General features: G+C 45.6%; 1 protein-coding gene across 8 annotated transcripts in view; it reads left to right on the top strand.

Annotated features, from left to right (window-relative positions):
- The first annotated feature begins 2,242 nt into the window (after nucleotides 1-2,242).
- LOC106823687 (carboxyl-terminal PDZ ligand of neuronal nitric oxide synthase protein) overlaps nucleotides 2,243-24,519 on the top strand; it is a 286,226-nt gene continuing 263,949 nt past the window's right edge. For 3 of the 8 annotated variants that reach the window (XM_070497043.1, XM_070497044.1, XM_070497042.1), the window contains exons 1-2: nucleotides 2,243-3,080; nucleotides 3,312-3,384. In XM_070497043.1, coding sequence (XP_070353144.1) covers nucleotides 3,007-3,080; nucleotides 3,312-3,384 — 147 coding nt within the window. In that variant the 5' untranslated portion in view covers nucleotides 2,243-3,006. The remainder of the gene's footprint in view (nucleotides 3,081-3,311; nucleotides 3,385-24,519) is intronic. The other 5 variants (XM_044757783.2, XM_044757798.2, XM_070497047.1 and 2 more) reach the window with 2 other exon arrangements.

Genomic DNA, 24,519 nt, shown 5'->3' with positions numbered 1-24,519 from the left:
GCATTATGCAATATTTAAAATACAGAAAGATTTGGAAAATGATGCATGTACCTGTCATTCACTTTAAGAAATAAAACTTCATTTTCCAAAAAAAATAGATGATTTGGAAATGCTGCGGGTGAAATTCAATTATATTTAAAGGTACAAAAATAAGATTGAAATCACTGCTTAATAGAAGGAAATAACTTTAGTTGCCCATTGTTTCTGAAAAAAAGGTGTTTTTATGTCTGAGTGCCTCTGACGTTACACTAGATGGAGGCCAAAGCAGAGAACAGGCCTCTCCTTTTCGGAACATTTCATCTAACTAAAATGCAATGAATACAGTTTAGCAACAATACACACCTAAATCAACCATCGCCCCTGAAGTTGATATGCATCTCATTTGCAATGAGAAGCCTTTTATGGCAATCCAGGCCATGATGGAAAGACCTCTTGACATAGCATTGGATCCAAATTCTGGCTCCTTTCCTTTCTAAGTGTGTGACCTTGGGCAAGTTATGGAACCCCTCTGGGCCTCAGTTTCTTCATAAAATGGGGCTAACCTTAGGGTTGTTGTGAATATTAAATAAGATTGAGCTAAGGCTCTAAGAGCAAGGCCTGACACATGGAGAAAGCTCAATGACTATTAGCTATTTATTATTACCCAATTCCATAAATAATTATTGGATTTCTACTATATAGTAATCTCTGTACCAGACACTGAAATACCTTTGGGGCATCAGCATTTTGTGTCTGATCTGCAAACAATGTGTTACAGAGTTAGATATGAAATTCTGGTAAATTCAGCAGTCCAGTGGGACCCAAGTTAATCTAGAAAAAAGGCTGGCTGGAGTCAGAGGGCTTTTTAAATTCAGGCGAGGATATGAAATGGAAATGAAGTAGTTACTTAAGGTCTTGCCTTTAAGTTGACTTCCTGTGCCAGGTCTCAGAGAGCCCATTACGATGCATACTAAAGCCCCCATGACATTCAAAGAGTCAAACATGCCTGATTAGACTTTCATGTCCTGTATCTATAAAAAGGTTATCGGTGCCTTTTCTCAGTGCAAATTATTTTTGGCTCTTACTAATATTTATGAATATAATAAAGTCCGTACAGCATAATGTATGTGATTACTTTGTTCCAGTCATCAGCTTGCTTTTATTTAAGGACAAATCCCAGAAGATGCTGCATCTTGGCCCATAATTTCAGCAGATAGGGAGTAGGCAATACATAGGAAAGGACAATTGTACTTTAGCACTATGGGACAAAAAGAGAAGCACAATCATGGCAATAAAGCATTCTCTTATACTATCAATTTATCACAGAAATGATGTAGGAAGACATGCCTTTTGCAAACAATTTCATGGTGATGCTTCCTGGTGACCCCAAGCCTTGCCTATACAACAAGCAATCAATGTTTGGTTTGCAAGTTGCAAACCTTGGGTGGATGTGCCCACAAGGCATTAAAAGCGGGTTTAAGGTGAATTCAACAGGAGCTGACCATTTGTTCAGTGACATCAGGGTGGACTGGCTTTGGCACCGGCCTGTTTGGTTGCTTTTGGTGACTTTGGGGTAATATTAAGGAAATCATAGCCGTCATGTACCTCTCTCTATGGGGTTTTGACAGATACTGAATATTTGGTCACTAACTCCTCCTACCGCCCCTTCATTTGCACATTTTTCACAGTTAAGAAACTGAACGTATAGTTTATAACCCTCTTTAGTTAATACCATCTCTTTTAAGTTTGAAATAATTAGGCAACTTTTCTCAAAAACTCTTGATGTAAAGGAGAAAAGCGAATGTGTCTCTTAATAACAGGCATCTTGAACTCAAGCACTTACTAAGATAGAAAGAATACTATAACAGCCAGAATTAACTTGGAACCTCATGTATCCATACCCAGTACAGAAGGTTGTTGGAGCAGAATAAAAAGGTTCTGGATTCTCTTGTCCCTAGGTATCCTTTTTTGCCTACCCCACTTCCACAAGGCTGAAGGCTTTTAAATATTAAAACCATCCCAAAAGGCATCCCCTCCACCCGCTATTACACAAGTCACAAAATGCTCAAAGGAACAAAATGCGCCTGCGATAGTCCCCCATTTGGGTGCAGTCTTGATTCTGCAGAAAAATGAGACTCAGAATTCATGATCTGGATATATTTGGGCCCGGACTTGGGCCTTCCTGCTAAAACATAAAAACCAAAACAATCCACACCGCCCCTCGCCACCGCCAAAAACAAAAACAAAAACGCCCAGGCGCTGCGGCTGCTAACTCTTAGCAGCCCGGCTCACAATTTGACTGCAACGAACAAAAACAGGACTGAGCCCGGCTGCGTCCGAGCCCGGCCTCCGGGCGCCAGGCCGAAGTTCCCCGGGCCGGGCTGCAGGCGGCGCGGGCACGGCCGGGCGCGGCGCTCGCGGGGACTTTCACCTGCTCGGCGGGCAGCGCGGGGGCGGCCCGGCGGCGGGCGGGGCCTCGGCGCCCCGCGGGAGGAGCCGGCCCGGGCCCGCCCCGCAGGAGGAGCCGCTCGCCCGCGGCCGATCCGGCGTCTCCGTGACAGGCAAGCCGCGCCACCGCCGCCGCCGCCGCCGCCGGCTTTTCTTCCTCGTCCCGGGCCGTCGTCGCCGCTGCTCCGGGGCCGGCGCCGCGCCCAGTCCCCCTCGGGGCCGCGCGCCCTCCGTCCCCTCCCCCGGCCGGGCGCCGCGCCGCCCACTCCCGCCGCGCCTCCCCCGCCGCCCTCCTCGCCGGCAGGAATTGCGCGGCCACAGCGCCGCTCGCGTCGCCCGCATCCGCGCCGCCCGGCCCTCGGCGCCGCTTCGTGTCCCGGCTCCCGCGGCCCCGGTGCGGCCAGGGCGTCCCCAGCCCGGCGCCCCTCACTCAGCCCGTGCTTCCTCCACGCGCCGTCGCGCCCGCCTCCCGCCTCCCCTCCCCGGGGTCTCGCCAGCCCCTTCCTGCCGCCGCCGCCTCCGGAGGAACGGGTGCACCGCGGGTCACCATGCCCAGCAAAACCAAGTACAACCTTGTGGATGATGGGCACGACCTGCGGATCCCCTTGCACAACGAGGACGCCTTCCAGCACGGCATCTGCTTCGAGGCCAAGGTGAGGGGGCCACGGTGAGGTCCTGCGTGGGAGGGGGCACGTCTGAGTGGATGCGATGCACAGCCATCCTGGACGCAGAGCTGATGGGTTAGGCTGATTTGGGGGCTTTTCTGTCAGGGAGGGTGACTTGCCCTTCTCAGTATAGAATTCCGCGGGCTCCTGCCCAGAACTGCCAAAGAGCACCTGCAAAGTTTGAGCGGCATTGCTTTACCCCCCTCCACCCACCTGCAGACTCCCCCATCCTTGCCCGCCTGAGACTGATGGAGTTACTTCCCGGGTCCCTCTTTCTGAGGAGGAGAAGCTGGTGAGTGAGCACAGCCTGGATGTGGTTCTTTAGAATAGGTTTAGGGAAGCCCTGGTGTTATTTACCTGCTGGGATCCCATGGGAGAGGTGCTTTCAGGAAGGTCTTTTAAAAGGGGAAATTCCCACTTCCTGATTGAGGAAAATAATACAGGGGTGTGTTTTTCGATTCCAGGTAATCAGGTCTAGGTGTCAGAGTCGCTTCCCAAATGCCTGATTGGCCACGACTCTTGCAAGTGCCGGTCGTTGAAAGGTGGTGGGGAGTGAAAGCTGCCCATTTGCTAGTTTTGTGGCGCAGTGTTGTTAGGGAACCGGTGCTGGAGAATTTAGCAGGGATGACTGGAATTTTCAGCGCTGAGACCAGAGCTCCGGGTCTTGTGGGAGGGGGCGGGGCGGGAGCCTCAGTGCTGGACCATCAGGTGTGAATAAGGCTGGCCCCGTGTGATGCGCTTCCCAGAGTGAGAACTTATGGTTTCTGAAATTACAGCTGGGGTTCATGCTGCCCATTCCCTGGGAAAAGTGCTTGGGCTCTTCCTTCATGCCACTTGACACCACCCCTCTCCCCCGGTGCCATAAAGACGGGGGGGACGCTGAGCACCTTCAGTGTGCCTGTCACTGATAAGTGATGGAAAATATTTCCCTTCCAAGTCGATTGTGTCTTGCTGGTTTTGGAACGGAAGTTTTTTCGGTATGGAGACGATTTTACACTTCGTTCCCTTTTTCTCCTTCGTGACTGTATAGATGCAGGCAGTTAGCATCTCATGCAGGGATTATTCCATCAGGTGGCTATTCCCTTCCATTTGTGACATATCTTTTGAGTGTCTGATGTGTGCCTAATGAGGTTAGCTATCTTAAGATCTTTTCCTTCTCATGGAGATGTGTGAGTTGGTGAGTCTTACCATTTTTTTTTCCTGAATAGCCTTCCCCCACCCATGTTTGCTAGAGCTAGAAGGACACCCCTTGTCCCCCTAGACATCAAATCCTGCAGTGGAATGCAGAGCTGAATTACTGGGTATGGCTGGGACCAGTGGTGCTGTAGCCAAGATCTTATCTTGCTTCTCTCAGAGTAGATCTGGATGGTCTGAGATGGGATGTTTGGGTTAAATTTTGTCCGGGCCTGTTGCTTTGGTGAGCAGGTTTTTTAAAGTATGAGTTTTTATCACAGTCATGATTTAATTTTCATGGGCATACTTAAACTGGGAAATTGGCTTTTGTCTTGTTTGGCTCACCAGTGCTCTGCTTTGCAAGAATGAGGGTAAGAAGAGAGATCAGAATTAAAGTGCTTTTAAGCCTTTTTAGTCTTTTCTCACAGTCTGCATTTGGTCCCAACCTTGTCTCAAACCCTGGCATGCACAAGACTCACCAGGTAAGGGCATGAAGTCTGATTCTTGCCACCCACAATTCTAACTTGATACATCTTGGGGGAGTCGGGGGCTGTATACCTTTCACGAACCTTCCAGGTGACTTAATGCAGGTGATCGTCAGACGGAGAAATGCTGGTACTGAGGCTTGCTTCCGACTTGCTGGAGCTTACCCTCCCTTTCCCAACATGCAGTTTCTTTGCTTAAGCGAATGTCTGGGGGCTGCGGGATAGAGTTCCTATAGTAGCTTCCCTGAATTCACAGACAGTGGTGCTGGGTAAGAGGAGGGGAGCCACGGTTGGTCTAGGCAGCATTCCCAGTGCAGATCTGAAACACAGGGGACCCAGAGTTCTGCTTTGAGAGTGGCGAGGTAGAGAGGAAAGGACAGGGCTGACTTTGAGGACTGATTCCTGACGCCCAGCTCTTTGTAATTGATGCTGGACACCAGCACATTCAAACCACGTCAGCCAGGATCTGAGCAGAGGGAAGCAGAAGCTCTTCTGTCCCATGTGTACCCGGCGAGCACTCCTCGGACTGGTTTCCACATCCCTCTAGAGCAGCGCCCATGGAACTGCCGTCACTGGGATTTCAGGGTTAAATCCACTCCACACTTGGCCAGTGTTTTGGAAAAGCAGAGGCTGTAAAATAGAAATGTATTATTGCTGCCTTGTCAGATAGCCTTGGAAAATGAGCCCAGGTCCTTCTCTCGCAAGGGCTGGCGGTTTTTCAGAATCAACACTGTATGGAATGACTCTTTGCATGGATGCTGCTCATTTTCAGGGTTCTGCAGAGATTGAAAGGGTATAGGTTTGGTTGAAGGGCATCTGGGTGTCAGAGGTTCTGTGCGTTTAATTATCAAGCAGCATCCTAGGTGTTTTTCACCTGCCATATTTCATGTACTTCTCACTGCTTCCCCGGAGGTGGGTCTCCTTATGTCTTTTAAACGAGGATATAGGCTCAGGGAAGTTGCTGCTTGCTTTAGTGCACACAGCTGTGTATAGCAAAGCCAGGGTTAAAGCTGGGAGCTTTGACTTCAGGCTCCCAAATCCAGTGCTCATTTAATAATTTTTATGGAGTGTTCACTCTGTGTTGGGCAGTGGTCTGATTCTTGGCTCACCAGTGGGGCACCCTCAGGTTGCTGGCCTGTTGGACTCTGATGCAGGAAGTTATTCAAACTTTTAATGCTGGGCTGTTTCCAGATATCCCCTTGGGCTGGGAGCTGCTCCTAAGAGATACCCACTGTCCAAGTTCAGCAAGGGGATCGGCTCACTGATGGTTGCTGTTAGATGGGTGGTAAAATCTCACTTGGCTTGAAAGCTTGTGTGGCTCTGTGTACCTGCCTCTCCCTCTGCCAGAATGCCTTCCTGCTGGCTGGTGCCATCAACTGACTGTCTCTACTCCTGGATGAGAAGGAGACTTCCAATGATGATGCACAGGACAGTAAGAATATTAATAACATGGTGATGATGCCTTCTATTTGTAGGTGATTTTCTTTTTTTGAGGAAGATTAGCCCTGAGCTAACTGCTGCCAATCCTCCTCTTTTTTCTGAGGAAGACTGGCCCTGAGCTAATATCCATGCCCATCTTCCTCTACTTTGTATATGGGACACCTGCCACAGCGTGGCTTGCCAAGCAGTGCCATGTCCGCACCTGGCAAAGCGGAACGTGTGCACTTAACTGCTGCACCACCGGGCCGGCCCCTGTAGGTGATTTTTGATTTGCATGGGACTTGCACATATGAAGGATTTTCCTTGTATGGAAGCAGGAACATTAGCGTTGTCTCCATTTTTCAGATGACAAAATTGGGGAGCAGAGAGATTAACTTGTCCAGAGTCTCAGAAGTGATAAGATGAGAAGATAACGACTGTAGCTGATATTTAGTGAACACTTATTATGAGCCATGTATTGTTCCAGGTGCAGCCCCATTTAATCCTGGTGCATGGTTCTTTTCCCTGATCCTGAAGTGGTTACTTCCTCTGTATTCATAGCACTCACTGCCTGGCCCATTCGCTGATACCTGCGCGTGTGGTACAGACTGTCAGAACTGGAAAGCACCGTAGCTCACTTGATTTTACAGATGAGGAAATTGAGGTCCAGAGGGGAAGTCATTGACCCAAGGTCACACAGCTAGATAAGAGCAGACTCAGGACTCCTCCCAAGTTTCTTGCCTCAGTTTGGTTTCAGTTCCCTATTGCTGCTTCATAAACTACCTCCAAACTCAGTGACTTAAAACAACATCTGTTTAATTTGCTCATGATTCATGGATCAGGAATTCAGGCAGGGCTTGGCTGGGTTGTTCTTCTGTTGCATGTGGTGTTGACTGGATCACTCGGCTTCATTCAGCTGTGGCTGGACTGGGCTGGAAGGTCCTAGAAAGCTTCACTCACATGGCTGGTGCCTTGGTGGTCCTCCATGTGGCGATTCTCTCCACTGGGTAGCTTGGATTTCCTCATAGCATGTTGGCCATTTTATTTGGCAGCTGGCTTTCAAGAGGGAGCATTCCAAGCAGTGAAGGCAGAAGCTCTTAAGGCCTGGCCTCCAGAGTTACACAGGGTCGCTTCTGCCGCATTCTGTTGGCCAAAGCGGGCCATAGGCCAGCTCAGATTCTAAAGGAGGAGAAGTAGATTTCACTTCTTGATGGGGACTGTCAAGGTCACGTTGCAACAGTGCACATGGGATGAGACAGATTGCCAAAGCCGTCTTTGGATCCCAGTCTAACACAAAATTGTGTGTTCTTTCCCCTCTGTATATCCTTCTCTGACGATATTAAGTGTTTCTTGAGGACTTTGTCTTATGCTTCTTTGTATAACCCGCCCCCCGTGAACATCAGGTACATGTATAGTCAGCAGTGACCGATTATTTGTCAAGTGGAAGAAATGACCAATTGTAGAAATCTGAAAGCAGTAAATATATTGTCATATTGCTGAGTGAATTCGTGGTTTGGGAGTTCTTGGTCAAATCTGACCTGACTTCTCTGGCCATATTTCCCTCTTTGCTAAATGACTTCCCTGGTTGATGGTTTCCATGATGTGGATTTTAGAGATTCTAATAACCCCACATGGCAGGCTGCCTGTGGATGTCTCTTGAATATACTGTCTTGAGGGCTTCCAGATTAGGACGTTACCTACATCGGCTCACCGTAAATGCGGTACTCTCACTCAAGCCTAAGCTTCTAGTCCGTGGTAAAGAGCTCTCAGAACCGACTCCACTATATCCTGGGTGTATGCACTCCTCACCCCACCCCAGACCAAGGGTCCTGTTTTCCAGGATTCTGGACCAGCAGGGCCTCAGATAGAGGATCTGGCGTATTCGCTGATGTTATCCTTGACGTGGAGGTCTATTTCTCCTTATTATGTATTTGTCCAGATGCTTTTAAATCCATTGTTCTCTTCTGCCCAGATCACTTTGGGAGGACAGTGAGTCTCAAAGCTATAGTGCTGTCTGAAATGGGTGTCCCAAGGCGTTCCTCAACAGCCGATGTTTTGGGATTTGATGGGCAAGTCTATTTCTCCCTTAGTGGTACATTTCATGGTTTTATGGCTTTCAGTCACATCTCCTTTACCCGAAAGGTCGCACTTGATTTAATGGTCAAAATCACACAGTCACGTGTAATACTGACCTTTGCCTGTCATCTATGTCCAAGACCCTAATCAGACTTATTGTTTATTATTGCTTACTCATAATGCTGCTACTTCTAAGAAGTCAAAGTCTCAGAATGCTTTCTCTATTTCACCTGCCTCCTCATACTTACATTGCCTTGAGGCTGCCCTTAGCACCCCCGTGACCTTTTTGTTGTCCTCATCCTGCCCCCTGAACAGCATGGGCCATGCCCATGACCCTGTCTGTCCCTTCCACTTTCCTGCCCTACACTGCAAACTTGGTCTCTGCTACTTTTCTTCTTCCTTCCTATTTTTGGAAAAAGGACTTTCTTCCTTCCTCCCTCCCCTGCCTTCTTCCTAATAACTATTGAGATATAATTCACGTACCATACAGTTCACTAATTTAAAATGTACAATTAAGTACTTTTTAGTACATTCATATACATGTGCAACCATCACCACAGTCAATTTTGGAACATTTTCATCACCTCAAAAAGAAACCCTATACCCTTTAGCTATCACCCCTTTATCTCCCCATCATCCCAGCCCTAAGCAAACGCAAATCTACTTTGGGTCTCTAGATTTGCTTGTTCTGGACATTTCATATAAATGGAATCATGTAGTGTGTGAGTTTTTTGTGACTAGCTTCTTTCACTTAGCATAACGTTTTAAAGGTTCAGCCGTGTTGTAGCATGTAGCAGGACTTCATCCCTTTTTGTGGTCGTGTTCCGTTGTATTGATATAACACATTTTGTTTATCCATTCATCAGTCGATGAACATTAAGGTTCTTTCTGTTTTTTAGCTATTGTGAATAATGCTGCCTATAAACCTTCGTGTACAAGTTTTTTGTGTGATAAATGCTTAGATTTGTTATGGGTAGGTAGTCAGCAGTGATATTGCTGGATCCTATGGTAACTATATTTAACCATTGTGGAACTGCCAGATTGTTTTCCAGTGTGGCTGCACCATTTCACTTGTCCACTAGCGATGTATCAGGATTCTGATTTCTCCCCGTCCTCATGGACACTTGTTATCTGGCCTGTCGATTGTAGGCATCCCAGTGGGTGTGAAGTCATATTTCACTGTGGTTTTGATTTGCATTTCCCTGGCGAATAATCATAATAGAACATCTTTTCATGTGTTTATTGGCCATTTGTCTATCTTCTTTGGAGAAACGTCTGTTCAGATCCTTTGCCCCTTTTTAAATTGGATTGTCTTTTTTTAATTATCATTGAGTTGTAAGAGCTCTTTATATATTCTGCATTCAAGTCCCTTTTGTAGATTTGCAAATATTTTCACCTATTCTGTGGGTGGTCTTTTCACTTTCTTGATATTGTCCTTTGAAACGCAAAAGTTTTTAAGTATGATGAAGTCCAATTAACTTTTTTTCTTTTTCTCTCTCTCTTTTTAAGACCCATCTGCCCTCCATCCCCTGCTAGCTGGCCTCTCCTGAGTCTTGATTCACTACCCCCATTGCTCCCCACCCCCACCTTTGCATTGTTCCATCCTCCTCCCCACCAGCTCACTCCTCTCTTCCCGGGAATATGCCTTGGCCTTCCCTACGTGAAAACTCTTCTCTCCACCTTTTTCTTTCACATGTTGTCCTCTTCCTGTCACCGTGGTCTGTTCTCCGCAGTTGCTCAGTGCTCATTCAGTCCCTGGCCGTGTCCTTCTGACTTCTGTCCTGGCTACCATCTAGAAGTCGTTCTGTTACCCTTCTCCTCATCTTTTTTCATTTTTCTTCCTGAGCCTCCTGTCCTTGTCCTCTTGGAAGGCCTCGTTCGGCTCTCTGTGGGGGCTCTCCCTTGGCCGTGGCCAGCCCCTCTGGCGGCACCTCCTCCTCCTATGCTGAGTGTTCTTTCCCCTCCCTTTGACCTCTCACGGGAGTGCTCCAGTGCTCCCCTCCCACCTCTTCTGTTATGCAGGTTGGCTCCTGGGTCTCTGGCTCCAGTCCAGACTCCGCTTCTTCATTTCCAGCTTCCTTCTGGCTCTCTCTACCCCAATGAACTCGTTGCTGACTCGATCTCTCAACAAGCTTGAAATCAAATCTCTCTGCTGACTTCATACTTCTTTTAACAACCCCACCATCCTCTCAGGCACCCAGGCCTAACATTTTGGAGCAGTGCTTGAATCTGGTCATACAACAGCAGACTCATTAGCTGTTAACTGAGTACCTATGGTGGCCGGGCTCTGCTCTCCCATACCCCCACATTCAAGTCAGTGGAATTTTCTCAGTGACATCCATCCATGCATCCTGCCTGTCCCATCTCTTCCCACCTCTGGCTAGTTTAGATGCTCACCACCTCTCACCATACTGTTTCAGTATCCTATAAACTTTTGCTCTGTTAATTTTCCTGAAATGTAATTACGTTATCCTCCAATTCAAAAGCTAAGCCTACTATATTAGATTCAAAATTCTTAGCATGATGTTCAGGGCTCTCTGTTTTTTGAATAATTCCCTTTCATTGCCCTATGCTTCAACCCAGCCGGAGTATTCACCATTCCCTAAACCCATCCTGTGATTTCCCACCCGTCTCTCAGACCCAGTCCTCATGTCACGCAGTGAAGTGGGTGCTACCAGTCCCTCCTCCATCAAAGGGACTGACCAGACCCTGCTATGGATTAAAGCTGCTTGCTCCTGTCTGATTTTCACCCCCCACTGTCCCTGTCAGGGTCCCTGTCCCTTTGCCCCTGTGTCTTCTGTAGTGCTGAGTGCATATGGAAAATGTATTTTGAATGAATGAACGTAATTTCTAAGGTGCTCCCTACACGGACTGCCAGGGCCCTCTATGTCACCTAAGAGGGGGGATGCCTCATTTGGCTCCAGTCTCCTCCCGACCCTTTCTCATGCTTAGGCCTGCAACTCTCAGTCCCCGGTGACTTGAGGGACTCTCCAGGTATCCCAGGAGGTATCCCCACCCCTACCTCAGAGAGAGCCACTTCCTTCCAAAGGAAGTGTTGAGCAAGCACTTTCCCTGAATTAAATGGGGTTTCAGTGATGGACGTGCAATAGAGTTGGAATCTTTGATTATAGAAACTATGGCCAATTTCAGGAGTAGGTAATTGGTCATTAGTGGAAAACATTTTCAGTCAGTTGTGTTCTGATTAATGAATTGATGCCTTCCCCCCATTCATTGTTTTATTTCCTTTAATTTGCTATTTTATAGTTTTTAGGACATGAATTTGGTTGGCAGCGTAACAGCAAGGATTCAGGAGGCCAACTGTGTTTGGGTTCGAATCCTGGCTCTGTCTCGCACTTGCTGTGTGACCTTGTGCCAGTTACTTAACATCCCTCGTTTAGTATCCTCATCTGTAAAAGGAGGAAACCAGTATCACATACCTCTTAGGGTTAATGAGAGGAGTAAACGAGTGATATTTGCAACTGCTGAGCACAGTGCCTGGCACAGAGTCCATTGCTATTTTTATTCTTGTTGTTATTTAGTCTTACAAATTGCAATTTGTTTCATCTGTGCATGGTTTTAATCTCTGGAATTGTCGTACGCTCTGTTCTTTTATAAATCAGAGGCCTAGTAGTGTATTATCTTCATTTTACATGCCTGCTTAAAAAAATCTAGCTGTCTGATTCCCAAAGTTGCAAATCAGACAGCGTGACTACTTTGTGGGCTTAAAATAGCTGTCAGCCTTGTTGGGAAGGAATAAAAAGGGGTTAACTAGCTTCTGGTGCCTGCCCCCATCACATTTGTTCCAGCCCTTTAATCCTCATTAGGATTAAAAATCACAGAATCTTGTTAAGTACTGTATGTTGTCTGTCTTCCCTGTCGTTCTCTGAATTTCTTGGATAAATATTTCTTTAAGCAGAGGTAATCTAAGCAGCAGAAATCTTGCATCATGGGATTAATTAATACCTTGCGATGCTTACGTTTCCCTTTTCAATTTTTATATTCAGCATCATGTTTCCTTTCAAGCACTGGAGCAGCTGGCTTTAAAAGTTACTTAAAATGGTCCTTCCAGGAAGTTCCGAGCCCAAAGTGTTGACACACTGTAGAACGCCTGCTCCTCTAGCTCCTGCGTGTGACCCGGTTGATTTTCTGTAGCACTTTAACGAGACTTGTGAGTCTTATACCCTTCTGGTCCATCCATGAGAATGGACGGTGGCTAACCCCGTTTATTCTTGAAGCTCCAGTGCTTTCCAGGAGAACTGTTGAAATGATCAACCTTGAGAGTTGAATGAGACCTGGGACTCCAAACGTAGGGGTGGCCAAGAAGAGGGCACTTGCCACCCGGTGCACCCTGTATTCAGAACATTCTGAGCTCCGTTAGCCTGTGCGTGAGCACCTTAGAGAGAAATGCTGTTTGCACGCTTGCAGAATTAACATGTGTCCCATATTCTGTGCTGCTCTTCTTGCTCGTCCTGGGTGTGCATTTCTTGTCCCTGATCTAGGCTACAAGCTTCTCAAGGGCCAAGGGGACTCCCCACGTACCTGCCTCGTGCCATCCACATCACAGAAAGCTAACAGAATAATCTCTATTATTTAAAAAGCACTTACTATGTTCCAGGCACTATGCCAGGCTCTTTCTCTTACGTGATTAGTCCTCCCAACAGCCGTGTGAATTAAGGTACTCTCACTATCTTAGTTTTACAGATGGGGAAACCAAGGCATAGTAACTTGCTTACAGTCCACGTTTAGTAAGCAGCAGATTCGCTGAGTCAAAGCCAGGCATTTTGGCTTGGGACATCTACTCTTAACCACTGTGCTGTGTGTCTTTCAAAACACGAGGAGCTAATGTTTATCAAGTGCCCACCGCAGTTTATGGTCTATGCATGGTGTTCAGCATTTTACATGTTAACTAATTTAATCTTCACAGTGGCCCTGTGAGGGTAGGTGTTTTTGTTCCCATTTTGCTGATGAGGAAATTGAGGCACATCTTCCTTGGTTGGATTGAATGGGCAAATGGTCCATTAAAGGGGGTGGTTTTAGCCCCTCCCTTCAAGGTTATGCCTGTGACCAGAGCCTGGTCTGCTGCGGTGGGCCAATGGGCAACAGGCCACCTGAGAAGACCCCTCTGGTGGGGCGTGTTGATGATCTCTAGATAGGGGGATGAGGCGATAGTGAGTAAGTGGGAGAGCGGGAGGCCTGGCAGGAGAGGAGCTTGGGGAGGCCCTTCCTTCCTGGAGAAGGTTCTCTTTGGGCTCTCGCCTATGCCCTTCCTGTCTAACGGTGGTGGGGCATTCCACTCCCCCTCAGTGCACCTCTTCTTCCTGTCAACTTCCACACCTCTTCCTTGCTTTTCCCAGCTCCATTTCTGAGGACCAGTTCTCTCTGCTCAGAGCCCCCAGGGTTCCTCCAGGAGAGTAGAAATGCTAAAAAACTTCCAGCCCAGAAGATGTCGCCTTTTGGGTTGGAAACTTCAGCCCACACTGCACAGTGGAAAAGCCCCTTGGTTGTGTCTTTTTTTTCTATCTTGAGGATAAACTCTTCCCTTTTTGTTTTGGTCTCTTTGGATGGGAAGAGGCACTCACACGAAGTATTTTCTTTTTCTTCCAAGAGGAAGATTAATGTCTCCCATAGGCCAAGTGACAGGTAACATATTATCTCGTTCCCATGCTCTTTCCTGTAAACACACGTAATCTTTACTGTAACTACATTTTCAAACTGGTCCTCAATGTGTGTGGATTTTCTCTGCTTAGATTTGGCAGCCTGAGTTAAACACATTATATCCTGCTCACCCATGTCCAAAGTATGATTGAAACTTTTTTTTTTCAGTACTATTGAAACTTTACCTGTTGCTTCAAGGTCACTTAAATGCAGCTCTTTCCTCCTTCAGGTCAAGAATTTTGCAGCATCCTCAAGTGAGGGAAATCACTGGCAAATTCCTTTGATTGGATAATGCAGCTCTTCTCAAACTTTGTCATCTATCAGAATCACCTGGAAACTAATAAAAATACAGAAACCCAGGCTTGTTGAAGTCGCATAGGGCCTGGATCTCTGTCTTTGCTGTGTTTTCCGGGTAAGAATAATGGAGTTGGAGCACTGGCTGGCAAACTTGGCTACTCATTGGAATCACTCGGGAGTTAAAAAAAATTACCGATGGCTGGGTACTCTCAGCGATTTTAATTCAGTTAGTATGGGGTGCAGCCTGCATGTTACAATTTTTATATCTTCTATTTCTTTGCTGAGACTTTGTGTCTTTTTCATTTGTTTCAAGCATATTTGTAATTGCTTGTTGAAGTATTTTTGTGAAGGCTGCTTTAAAATCCTTGTCGGATGATTCTCATTTATCTGTCATCTTGGTGTTGACATCGGTTGATTGTCTTTTCTCATTCATGTGGAGACTTTCCTGGTTCCTGGAATGATGAATGGGTTTTGATTGAAACCTGGAAGTTTTGGGTATTATGAGATACTGGATCTTAATTAAATTTTCTGTTTTAGGAAGACTCCTCTGCCAGTGCGCTGGTTGGGGAAGGAGAGTGCTGCCTCGTTACTGTTGCGTGGTGGGTGGAAGTCCAGATTATTTACGGCCTCAGCTGATACCCCTCTGGGATGCGGCAGGAGTGCCTCATTACTATTGCTCCGTAGCTTCCATTGATGCTCTGACTTATTATTGCTGGGTGATGGTGAAAGTTCCAGCTTGGCACTAGGCCTCCTCTTGACACCCCAGCAAGGAGGGGAGGAGGCCTTTTTCTCTCCCAGGTTGGGTGGACATCCCAGTGTCCTGGCTTCCCATTCAGCCTTCTGTGACACCACCTGGATGAAGGTAAGGTTGGAACATCTCTTTACAACCAGGTGAGAGCAGAAGTCTAGTTTCCTGACTTGGCCGATAGGGGTGAGGTTTGGGGGCATGGCTTTTTTCTGCGATGTTTGGCTGGAGTAGAGCTGTTATTGTCGAAAAGTTTTCTGTAGTGTGAGGCTGCCTCTTTCTTAGTCCTTTGGCTAGAGAAGGCAGGCTTTCCTTGGACATTTTTTTGTCTGTGTCTCTTGGTGTTTCTGGGTCTCTGGCTTCTCCAGAAACCAGTCTGGGATCTGTGAGACAAAAAGAAAACTTAGGGAACACAGCTCCATGTCGTTCCTGGCTGGTCTGCCTTCTTCTCTCTGTCTTTCTGAGTCTTCTTATGCTTGTTTTCTGGATAATGCCTGGAGTTTTTGGTTGTTAGGAGGAACAGGGAAAAGTATGTCTACTCTGTCTTTCTGGAAATGGGAGTTCCCCGGAGATTGGGAGTTTTAAAAGCTCCCCAGGTGATTCAAATCAAATCAAGGCGCAGAATATGAGAATCTCAGGGTTGGAGCGCTGGAGCAGGCAAAGGTGGTTCTGGTGGAAGGACCAAGAAGACCTGGAATCTTCCCCAAGTGGTGGTCTTTATGAAACATTATGTACTCCTTCATAAATTCTTATCACTTAGTCACTTTCCTTCCATAGACTTAGATTTTTTTTTTCTGTATGGCCCTGAGTCTGGCTTGTGTTCCCTGAGTATACATTCTTAAATGCAGGTGTAAAAATAGTCTAATTGTAGAGGAAGTATTTAGTGTGCTTCTACTGTGTTTAGGGCACGGTGCTTGGTGTTAAAGTTCAGAGAGAGATGAGGCAAGATGGTGACTTGAAGGAGATCACTGTAGCTGGGAGATACTGATATGTGGAAAGATAAATACAATGATAGTATTATGTGTTGAGCACACGTGTGCTGGGTATTCTCCTAGGTGTTTTATAAATGTTCATTTAATTCTTCCAACTACGCTGCATGATAGATGTTATTTTCTCCCTTTCATCATTGTGATTTCAAAGGCTCAGTATTAAGTGCCTTGTCCAAGGTCACTCCATATCCAATTCAGGGACAAAATTGGACCTCGACTTCGGTGCTGGAATGAGGCCTTGCTTTTTCCACCTGGACGTGTCCCACTAAGCTTTCTTCATGAGTGTGTCATGGGGGTACTGCTGAGCTCATCCATTTATATTTCTCCCTGGACCCAGGACAATTTTGGAGGCAGCTGTTATTAGTGGCTTAGTCTGTGACTTTGGAATGGACCTTGTAGGGACTTGAAATGATTCTTGAGACTTAAAAATATCACTGTAGTAATTCTGTGGAGAGTGGGGTGGGGGGCAATAATAGACCTGGAGAGACTGTTCGGGAAGCTCATCCTGTACTTCAGGCAAGGGAGGGTAGTCGCTGGAATTAGGGCCCGTCTTCCACTCTGGAAGTTGCCAAGAGGTATAAGGCATCTTTTAGTTTGGAATGAGCACATGTGTAAGTAAAGAAGGGAATGGGCAGCTGTGAGGTAAGCGAAATGGAGGAAAAGTGTGGTCTTGTGACGTGAGTGGGCGAGAGGAGGGTTTATATGTAGGCTTTTAGTATTTTTTTTTAAGGGGGAAGGAGATAAGAAAACTATAGATAATGAAGAAATGACAGAGAGGTAGGACGACCCGTACCCCAGGAGGCTTTAAATACCAGGCTCGAGAGACATGACTTCATCTTGCCAATAGTGGGGAACAAAAATGTGTGTTCCTAGGGGATGATATAAATATATATATTTAAATAATGTATGTATGTGTCTACTCACACACACACAGAGTCGGGTATTAGGAAAGGAAATGGATAAGAGCTGTTGTAGAAATAGAAAAGAGCGCTGAGGACTAGTGCTGAAGTCCAGGTGTGAGGACCTGAACCAGGACGACGATGGCGGGTGTGGAAATGAAGGCATGGAGGTAAGAGAAATTACAAAGACTCCATACAGCAATCTGTCTTGTGTTCTTAGGGCCAGGCTGCATTTGGGAAGGAGAATCAGAAATTGAAAGCATCAGAATTAAATAGCCTTTACTTCCAAGGAGCTTGTGTCTTAGTGAGTCATCGCATCTCATGTGACAAAGCTTTAAACACCGCCTGTTCGAGGGACACTCTAACATGTCAACTGCCTGAGCTTGAAAGCTAGTTTAACTTGCCTCATCTCTGTGTCTGGTCCTAAGCTGTTCATCATGGGTTGGGCCCTTAGCTACACTATGTCCTAACGTCCTATGTGAAATTCTGCCTTTTTAGAGCAGCCCTGATACCTTATACTAAGAGTTTAGGAAGCATATTATTAGGCTGTCGATTTTTGGCAGTTTTAAGGTCTGTTTGTCTAAAATGATGAGAATGAAACTGTGTCCATATGAGCCCCTCTGTGAAATGAGAAAAGGGCTGAGTGGGATGCTGGTAAAGGTTATGAAAACATAGACCCTAGATAATTGGCAGTCTCAGCAAGCTAGGATTAGGAGGTCCCTTTCTCCCTCCCAACCTCTTCTTGGGAATGGAAGTTGCTGAAATATGAAAACTTGAGGCAGGGATTCTATCAGTCAGTGGTGACAAATCCATAATGCGTTTCTGAGGCTAATTAGATTGTTTGGGATATTAGCAACTTCCTTCGTGTCCTTAGGCTTTCTGTCAATGCTTACTGCCTATATTGTGATCACTTCTGTCTTCTACAACCCAACCCCAACCCCAGGTGGTACCCTCTGGCTTTTGAGATCCTGAAACAAGCACCGCGTCTGATTGACTTCTGAATTTCCAGGACATAGCATAGTGCCTGACACATTATAGGTGTGCCGTTGACCTTGAATGCATAAGTGAATGAAGGAAGTTGATGTCACTGAGTATACACTGCTTCTCTACTCATTACATTTACCTGGGGGCCTTTGCTAGGAGTGGGATCCCTAGCATGGCTCTTTCCCAATGTAGTTATTCTGCTTCTCTTGCCCAGCCCAATTGTCATCCAAGTCGTGTTGGTTGTATTTCACAAAACTGTTTTGTGGAGAGAATGTGACGTTTAATGACTTTGCCCTCCTAGCCATTCCCTTGGCAAGATGATAAAGATTTTTATAGTGTGGGTCTCATTTTTCTTCTACTGAAGGTGAGCTAGCCTGTGGCCTGAAGCTGGCTTTGTAGTTGTGCGATTCACCTACAGTGAATATGTCAACGCCATACTCATTTGATGAGGCTTAGCTCATCAAATACTAGTTTCTGCCCCTGCCTTCCAACTTTCTCGGGGTTCTTCTTCCTTCAATTGCTGTAGCATCATTTGGTTTGTAATCTTAGCATTAACTGGGTACTTGTGTTAGCATAGGCCCCATAACAGGCGGTTGAACTGTCTTTTTTGCAGTGCTGGCAGAGGGCCTAGCCATAGTAGCTGCTCAGTAAGCACGTGTGGGGTTCATGGAATTCAGCAAGGGTTTGGTTTGTCAGGGTGAGGCTGACATTCTCAGTGTCCTGTGAATGTCAGGTGCCTCATGACAGTGATGCCTTTTAGTGATTCCTTATTTCCTCTTTCCAGCAGTAGCTTGCAGTTGTTTTTCATTAAAAATATGTCTGAAGTACACACTTGAGGCTGCTGACTCACCTCTTCTACAGGAGAAGCCTTGACGCATTGGATCTGCCATGTGGGAGATGCAGTCACTCCTCTCACCTCCCCACTGCAGTGTACTCTTTTCTTCATGATGGTCTGTTTACTCATCGCTCAGCAGGGAGGCCCGGGTCTGAGAGACTAGAATGTGGCATGGAAGAGTTCTGACTGGTTGCAGGGCCAGTCCTACTCTCATTGGATCAACAGCCTTGAACAAGTCACTTTCATCTCTTTGTCCTTCAGTCCCCTCATCTGTAAAATAAGGAGGTTGACTTAGAACCTGTGTCTTAGAGGATCTCTGTGGTCCCTTCCAACTCCAACACTCTAATTGTACTTTAGTTGTAGTCTTCTCATGTCTTCTGCAGACCATGCCCCTTTCCCCAGTGAAGTCACATTCCAATTACTTAATGCCCACATCCTGGTTGACAGATCAGTTAGAGCAAACAGCCAAATGCAGCAAGACTGCACGTGGCGCTCACTATGCTCCGGGCTGTGGAAGGTGCCCTCTCCCTTGGAGGCGTGGGAGGAGCGGCCTTGTGCTCTTTCTTCCCTTAGCTGTTCATCGACATGTTGCTCAAGTGGAACCCATGTAAACAGAACTTATTCATTACTTGTCTCTGTTCTCAAATATTTACACCTTTTGCTGCTGTGAAAAAAATCTTTTAAGTCTTAGTTATCAATTTTTCCCTATTGCAGCCGAAAGAGGAGAGTTTCGAAAAGCAGTAGAACCCTATAGGGTCACATTCTGCAGAAAGGCACAGGAGAAAAAAAAATGCGCTGCAATCTTGGATTTTGTAGAAATTCAAGCAGGAAGAGGCCTCCGTGTGCTTGACAGCGCCAGGGGTGTCCAGCAGGCTAGGGGCTTTGCCTTAAGGGGCGGCATTAGTTGCCCACTGTTCAAGGGTTAACCCTTAGCCTTGCTGCCGCAGAAACCTAGTTTTCTGTGGCGACAGTGCTTTGCAACCCAGCTGTACCTTAGGATCGCCTGGATAACTTACAGAATGTAGATGCCCACTACCCCTAAGGATTATTTCACATGTCTGGGCTGGGGTCCCACCATCATGGTAATTTTAAAAACTCCCAGATTATTGTCGTGTGCAGCCAGGAGAACTGACATACACTTACAGTAGGGACATTTATGAGCAGCCCTGGGATATTCAGATGGACAAACCTGATTTTAGGCCAGAATGCCTTTTTATGGATTTAAAATGAGATATGTAATTGAATGAGTGACTGGATGTACTTGTGGATGCGAACCCAGCATTTACCTCCGGGCGAGTAAGAGAGTTGGGGTTGGAGCAGCGTAGATCTCCATCCGAAGGTTGGCTGGGTGTGTTGAATGGCAGCAGGCCAAGAGGGTTTGAGGTGTTTACCCACATGATGGTGATGGTTTCCCCCAGTGAGGCCAGAATGTTGAAAGTCTGCAGGTCAGACTGTCCCCCGCCTACAAAATATTTGGCTGGACACAGCCAGCGCTTGCCTTTCTATGTCATGCGTGACCGTGTCCAGGGCTCAACAATGTCTTCTTCCCCTTCCTGTGGTTCCTTCTTTCTCTGCCTTTATGCGTGCACACATTCTGGTACCTGGCGTGTCTTTTGGGCCTGGGAGATTTTCTCTCTTCCTCCTCTTCTTGCCTTCTCTCTCTCTTGCTGCTCTCTCTTGCCCTTCTCCTCTCTCCTACTCCTCAGATATTTTCCGCCTCAGACCTGAATCAGCCATTTCTCCAGAAAGACATGGTATCTTTTAATGCAAAATGGTGTTTCTAGACCACCATCTGGGCACTTGGGATGCTAGCTTTATTGGGTTGACCGTTGTTTCTAGACCTTTTTCAGTAGACAGAGCTGAGAAAACTATGTATAAAGAGGGACTGTGAGAATGAATGTGGTAGATTTAAACGTACTGGTGAATCCATACTGATATTTCCAACCAGAATTCACGACTACAAGGGTTTTACTTAACTTCTTCTATCATCTGTTCTTTCTTTCACACCAAGACTTCTGGTTTTCAAGTACATAGGGAATGACAGAATTGAATATCCCCTAATTACTCATTTACTTTATCTCACACTACACAACTGGCAGTCTCAGAATAACAACACTAATACCAGCATCAAGTATGATACTGAAAACAGTCCCAAAACTTTCTTTGCATGTGCTGTCCCTATCCTCCACCATTTAAAAAAAAAAAAGGTTGTACTAGATGATTGTGGTAGGCTGAATAATGGCCCCTCAAAAGGTATCCGGGTCCTAACCTCTGGAACCTGTGAATGTTACTTTAAAAGGTGAAGACTTTGTATACGTGATTAAGTGAAGGATCTTGAGATGGGAAGATTACCTTGGATTATCTGAGTGGGCCCTAAATGCCATCACAATGTCCTTATAAAAGGGAGGTTACACGCAGAAGAGGAAAAGCCAGTGTGATGGAGGTGGAGATTGGAATGATGCAGCCACAAGCCAAGGAATGCTGGCAGCCACCAGAAGCTGGAAGAGGCAAGGAATAGATTCTTTCCTAGAGCTTTCCAAGGGAGGGCAGCCTGCTGGCACTTTGATTTCTGTCTACTGAAACTCATTTGGCACTTCTGGCTTCCAGAACTGTGAGAGAATAAATTCCTGTTATTTTAAGCCACCAACTTTGTGGTAATTTGTTATCACGGCCTTGGGAAACTAATATAGTCATGTGGCCATTACGTATAATAATCTCCCTTAGTTCCTCAATAACTACATATTTAATACTGACTAATACTTATATGCATGTCTCGAGTCATTTTGGTCATCTCACGTTCATTGTCTGGTATCTTTAGGAAGGGCTCATGGGAACATTATTCCCTGATTTTTTTTTTTTTTTGCATGTTGGCAACCTTTTGTCAAAACCACTGGATACAGAATCCTTCATATTTTCTTTATCTTAAATGTTATTACTCCATCTCTTTCTGGCATGAAGCTTGTTGTAAGTCTGATGATAATCTAATTTTTTTCCTTATAATTTGTGTATTGTTTTTCTTAGATGCCCAAATGATCTTTTTCTTTCAAGTCCAGTAATTTTCCTAGAGTATATCTTGATATCCATCTGACTCAGTATTCTCAGGTACACAATATGCTCTTTCAACATGAGGTTTCAGATATTTTCTTCTTTGGGAAAGTTTCCATGAATTGTTTTTAGAATTCTGTTCTTGCTTTGGTTTTTGTTCTTCAAGAAACCCTCTTAACCGTATGTTGGCTCTTCTCTGCCCATCTTCAGTATTTGTCACTTGCAAATCCCTTTGATCTCTTTGTACATTTCTTTTTCATTTTAAAATCTTCCCTACTTTTCAGTATTTGTTAGGTTTATTTTTTCTTGCATTCCTTCTAGTTTAGCTTTCATTTCTAAAATTTTATTTCTGATTCTTTCTTGAATTCTGTCACTTCATTTCTGAAGTTTCATAATTTTAATTTGTTATTCTTTCTTACATAATTTAAAATATTTTTAGCTCATTTTGAAATAACATGTTATATTTTTCTGTTTTTGAATATATATCTTTTTGGCATCCTTTCGTTGTCACATCTCCAGAGATGATATTTTGCTCCTTCTTCTTTTTCTTGTAGAAGTGCTTATGGAGTTGACTTGGGTACTTTTCTGTTAATTTTTAGGTAAACTTGTTTTCCTGACTTTTTTAAAAATGATGATAGGTTCAGTGGCATTTTTAACTTCACAGTTCCTCGTCTGTTTTGATGTAGGTTAGAAAAATGTGGTGGCTCAGTTTCCCTCTCCCACTTCTATCTCAGCCGTCTCTTTCCTCTGTCTCTGTTCCTTATCCTCAATTTTGGTCTACTCCCAGTGGTTTCTCCTCAGTGTGGGATCCTATGCTGGTGAGTCCGATTTGAGAGTTGGTGGATGCTAGGGCTCCAGCCCGTCAGACCTGACGGTGGGCCCCTTGCCCTCCTAGTTGCAGCTGCAGCTCTGCGATCTTCCCACTGTGCGCTTTGGGGAACACCTTGGTTCTTTGGAGCTTCTCCTCTTTCAGGTTCATCATGTGCCCCATTGCTTCCTTTGTTTCCTCCCACGTGGGCACCAATATCGTGCTGGCTGGTGGAGATTTGTCCCCATCTGCTTGTATTCTGGGGTTTGGGAGGATGCCTTGTCACCAAATTTTGTTGAATGTTGTCCATGAATTTAAAATTTTTGTGTTTAGTCACTCCATTTTGGTAGGAATTGCAGAAGGTCCACTAATTATACTGCTACCATTTTCCAAGAATTGGGATATCATCATCTTATTTTCACCACAATAGGGCACATTGGTGACTGGGAATTAAAAGTTTTTTTTTTTTTTCTTCACATGGAGCAGCAAAAGGTGTAAATATTTGAGAACAGAGACAAGTAATGAATAAGTTCTGTTTACATGGGTTCCACTTGAGCAACATGTCGATGAACAGCTAAGGGAAGAAAGAGCACAAGGCCGCTCCTCCCACGCCTCCAAGGGAGAGGGCACCTTCCACAGCCCGGAGCACGGTGAGCGCCACGTGCAGTCTTGCTGCATTTGGCTGTTTGCTCTAACTGATCTGTCAACCAGGATGTGGGCATTAAGTAATTGGAATGTGACTTCACTGGGGAAAGGGGCATGGTCTGCAGAAGACATGAGAAGACTACAACTAAAGTACAATTAGAGTGTTGGAGTTGGAAGGGACCACAGAGATCCTCTAAGATACAGGTTCTAAGTCAACCCCCTTATTTTACAGATGAGGGGACTGAAGGACAAAGAGATGAAAGTGACTTGTTCAAGGCTGTTGATCCAATGAAGAGTAGGACTGGCCCTGCAACCAGTCAGAACTCTTCCATGCCACATTCTAGTCTCTCAGACCCGGGCCTCCCTGTTGAGTAATGAGTAAACAGACTATTATAAAGTGAAGAGGGCTTTTGTCGAGTAAATTGAAGGGTATTCACTCTTTTGTTTTAAGAAGTTCACTGTTTCAGCTCGTGGGTTTTCTTAAAATAGAAGCACACGTAATTGGGTGTTTGTGTGGAGTAATTGAGGGGCGGAACAGAGGATTTCATCAGCAGTAGCACTGCTCTCCCAGGGCAGAATCAACAGCAGAACCTGAAGGCCTGATTTCCTCAGTCTCAGTGAACTTTTCACCCCAGCAGGTGATGAATCTGGTGTGTGTTTGACATTTCCAAGAAAAGGAAGTATTTCTCCGAAAACTCTCTTATTCGTTGTATAATAGTTTACGACTGACTTAATAAGTTGACATTTATTCATCTAGACATATATTCCCTTGATGGCCTTCTTGTTTCTTTGGCCAAGGAGATAGTAGTTCACATTTGAATACCCAGGGCCTGGTACATGATTTGTGTTACATATATTTGCATTGAGTGAATCTCTTTGCAGAAATGGGATTAATACATAAAAAGCTGAACAGACTCAAATACCATGCATTGCTGAGTAGTGAGTAATACGCCACAAATCCTGAGAAGAAGGTGCAGCATGGGAAGCCTTCCTGGGTGAAATGGTGAGGGGGTGTGAGTACTAAGCCCTCTTCTCCTTTGCTCATGGGCACAAGCCCTTTACTACAGTGCTGTGATAGTAACAGCAAATGGGGGAAGACCATAGGAAAAGTGTATTTTGCCATCAGAGAAAAACGGTTCCTTGAAGAGAAGGAAATATTCATCTGCTTCTTTCTCATCTCTTACTTCTGTGACCCCTACCCCAGCCTCCTTTGAGGTTTCTCAAACACTTTTCTTACTGTATTTGGTCTTCTGATCCTTTATTTGAGATAGTTGTTGTTTCCACTTACAGATTGGGAAATTAGGTCCTAGTCTCTAAGTGTCATAACATCCCTTGGCTAGTGACAGGCAATTCCACTGGGGTTCTAGAGTCC

This window comes from Equus asinus, chromosome 25, assembly GCF_041296235.1.
Source record: "Equus asinus isolate D_3611 breed Donkey chromosome 25, EquAss-T2T_v2, whole genome shotgun sequence".
NCBI lineage: Eukaryota > Metazoa > Chordata > Mammalia > Perissodactyla > Equidae > Equus > Equus asinus.
Note: the sequence above shows the minus strand (reverse complement) of the source record. Positions and strands in the feature narration are given on the sequence as shown.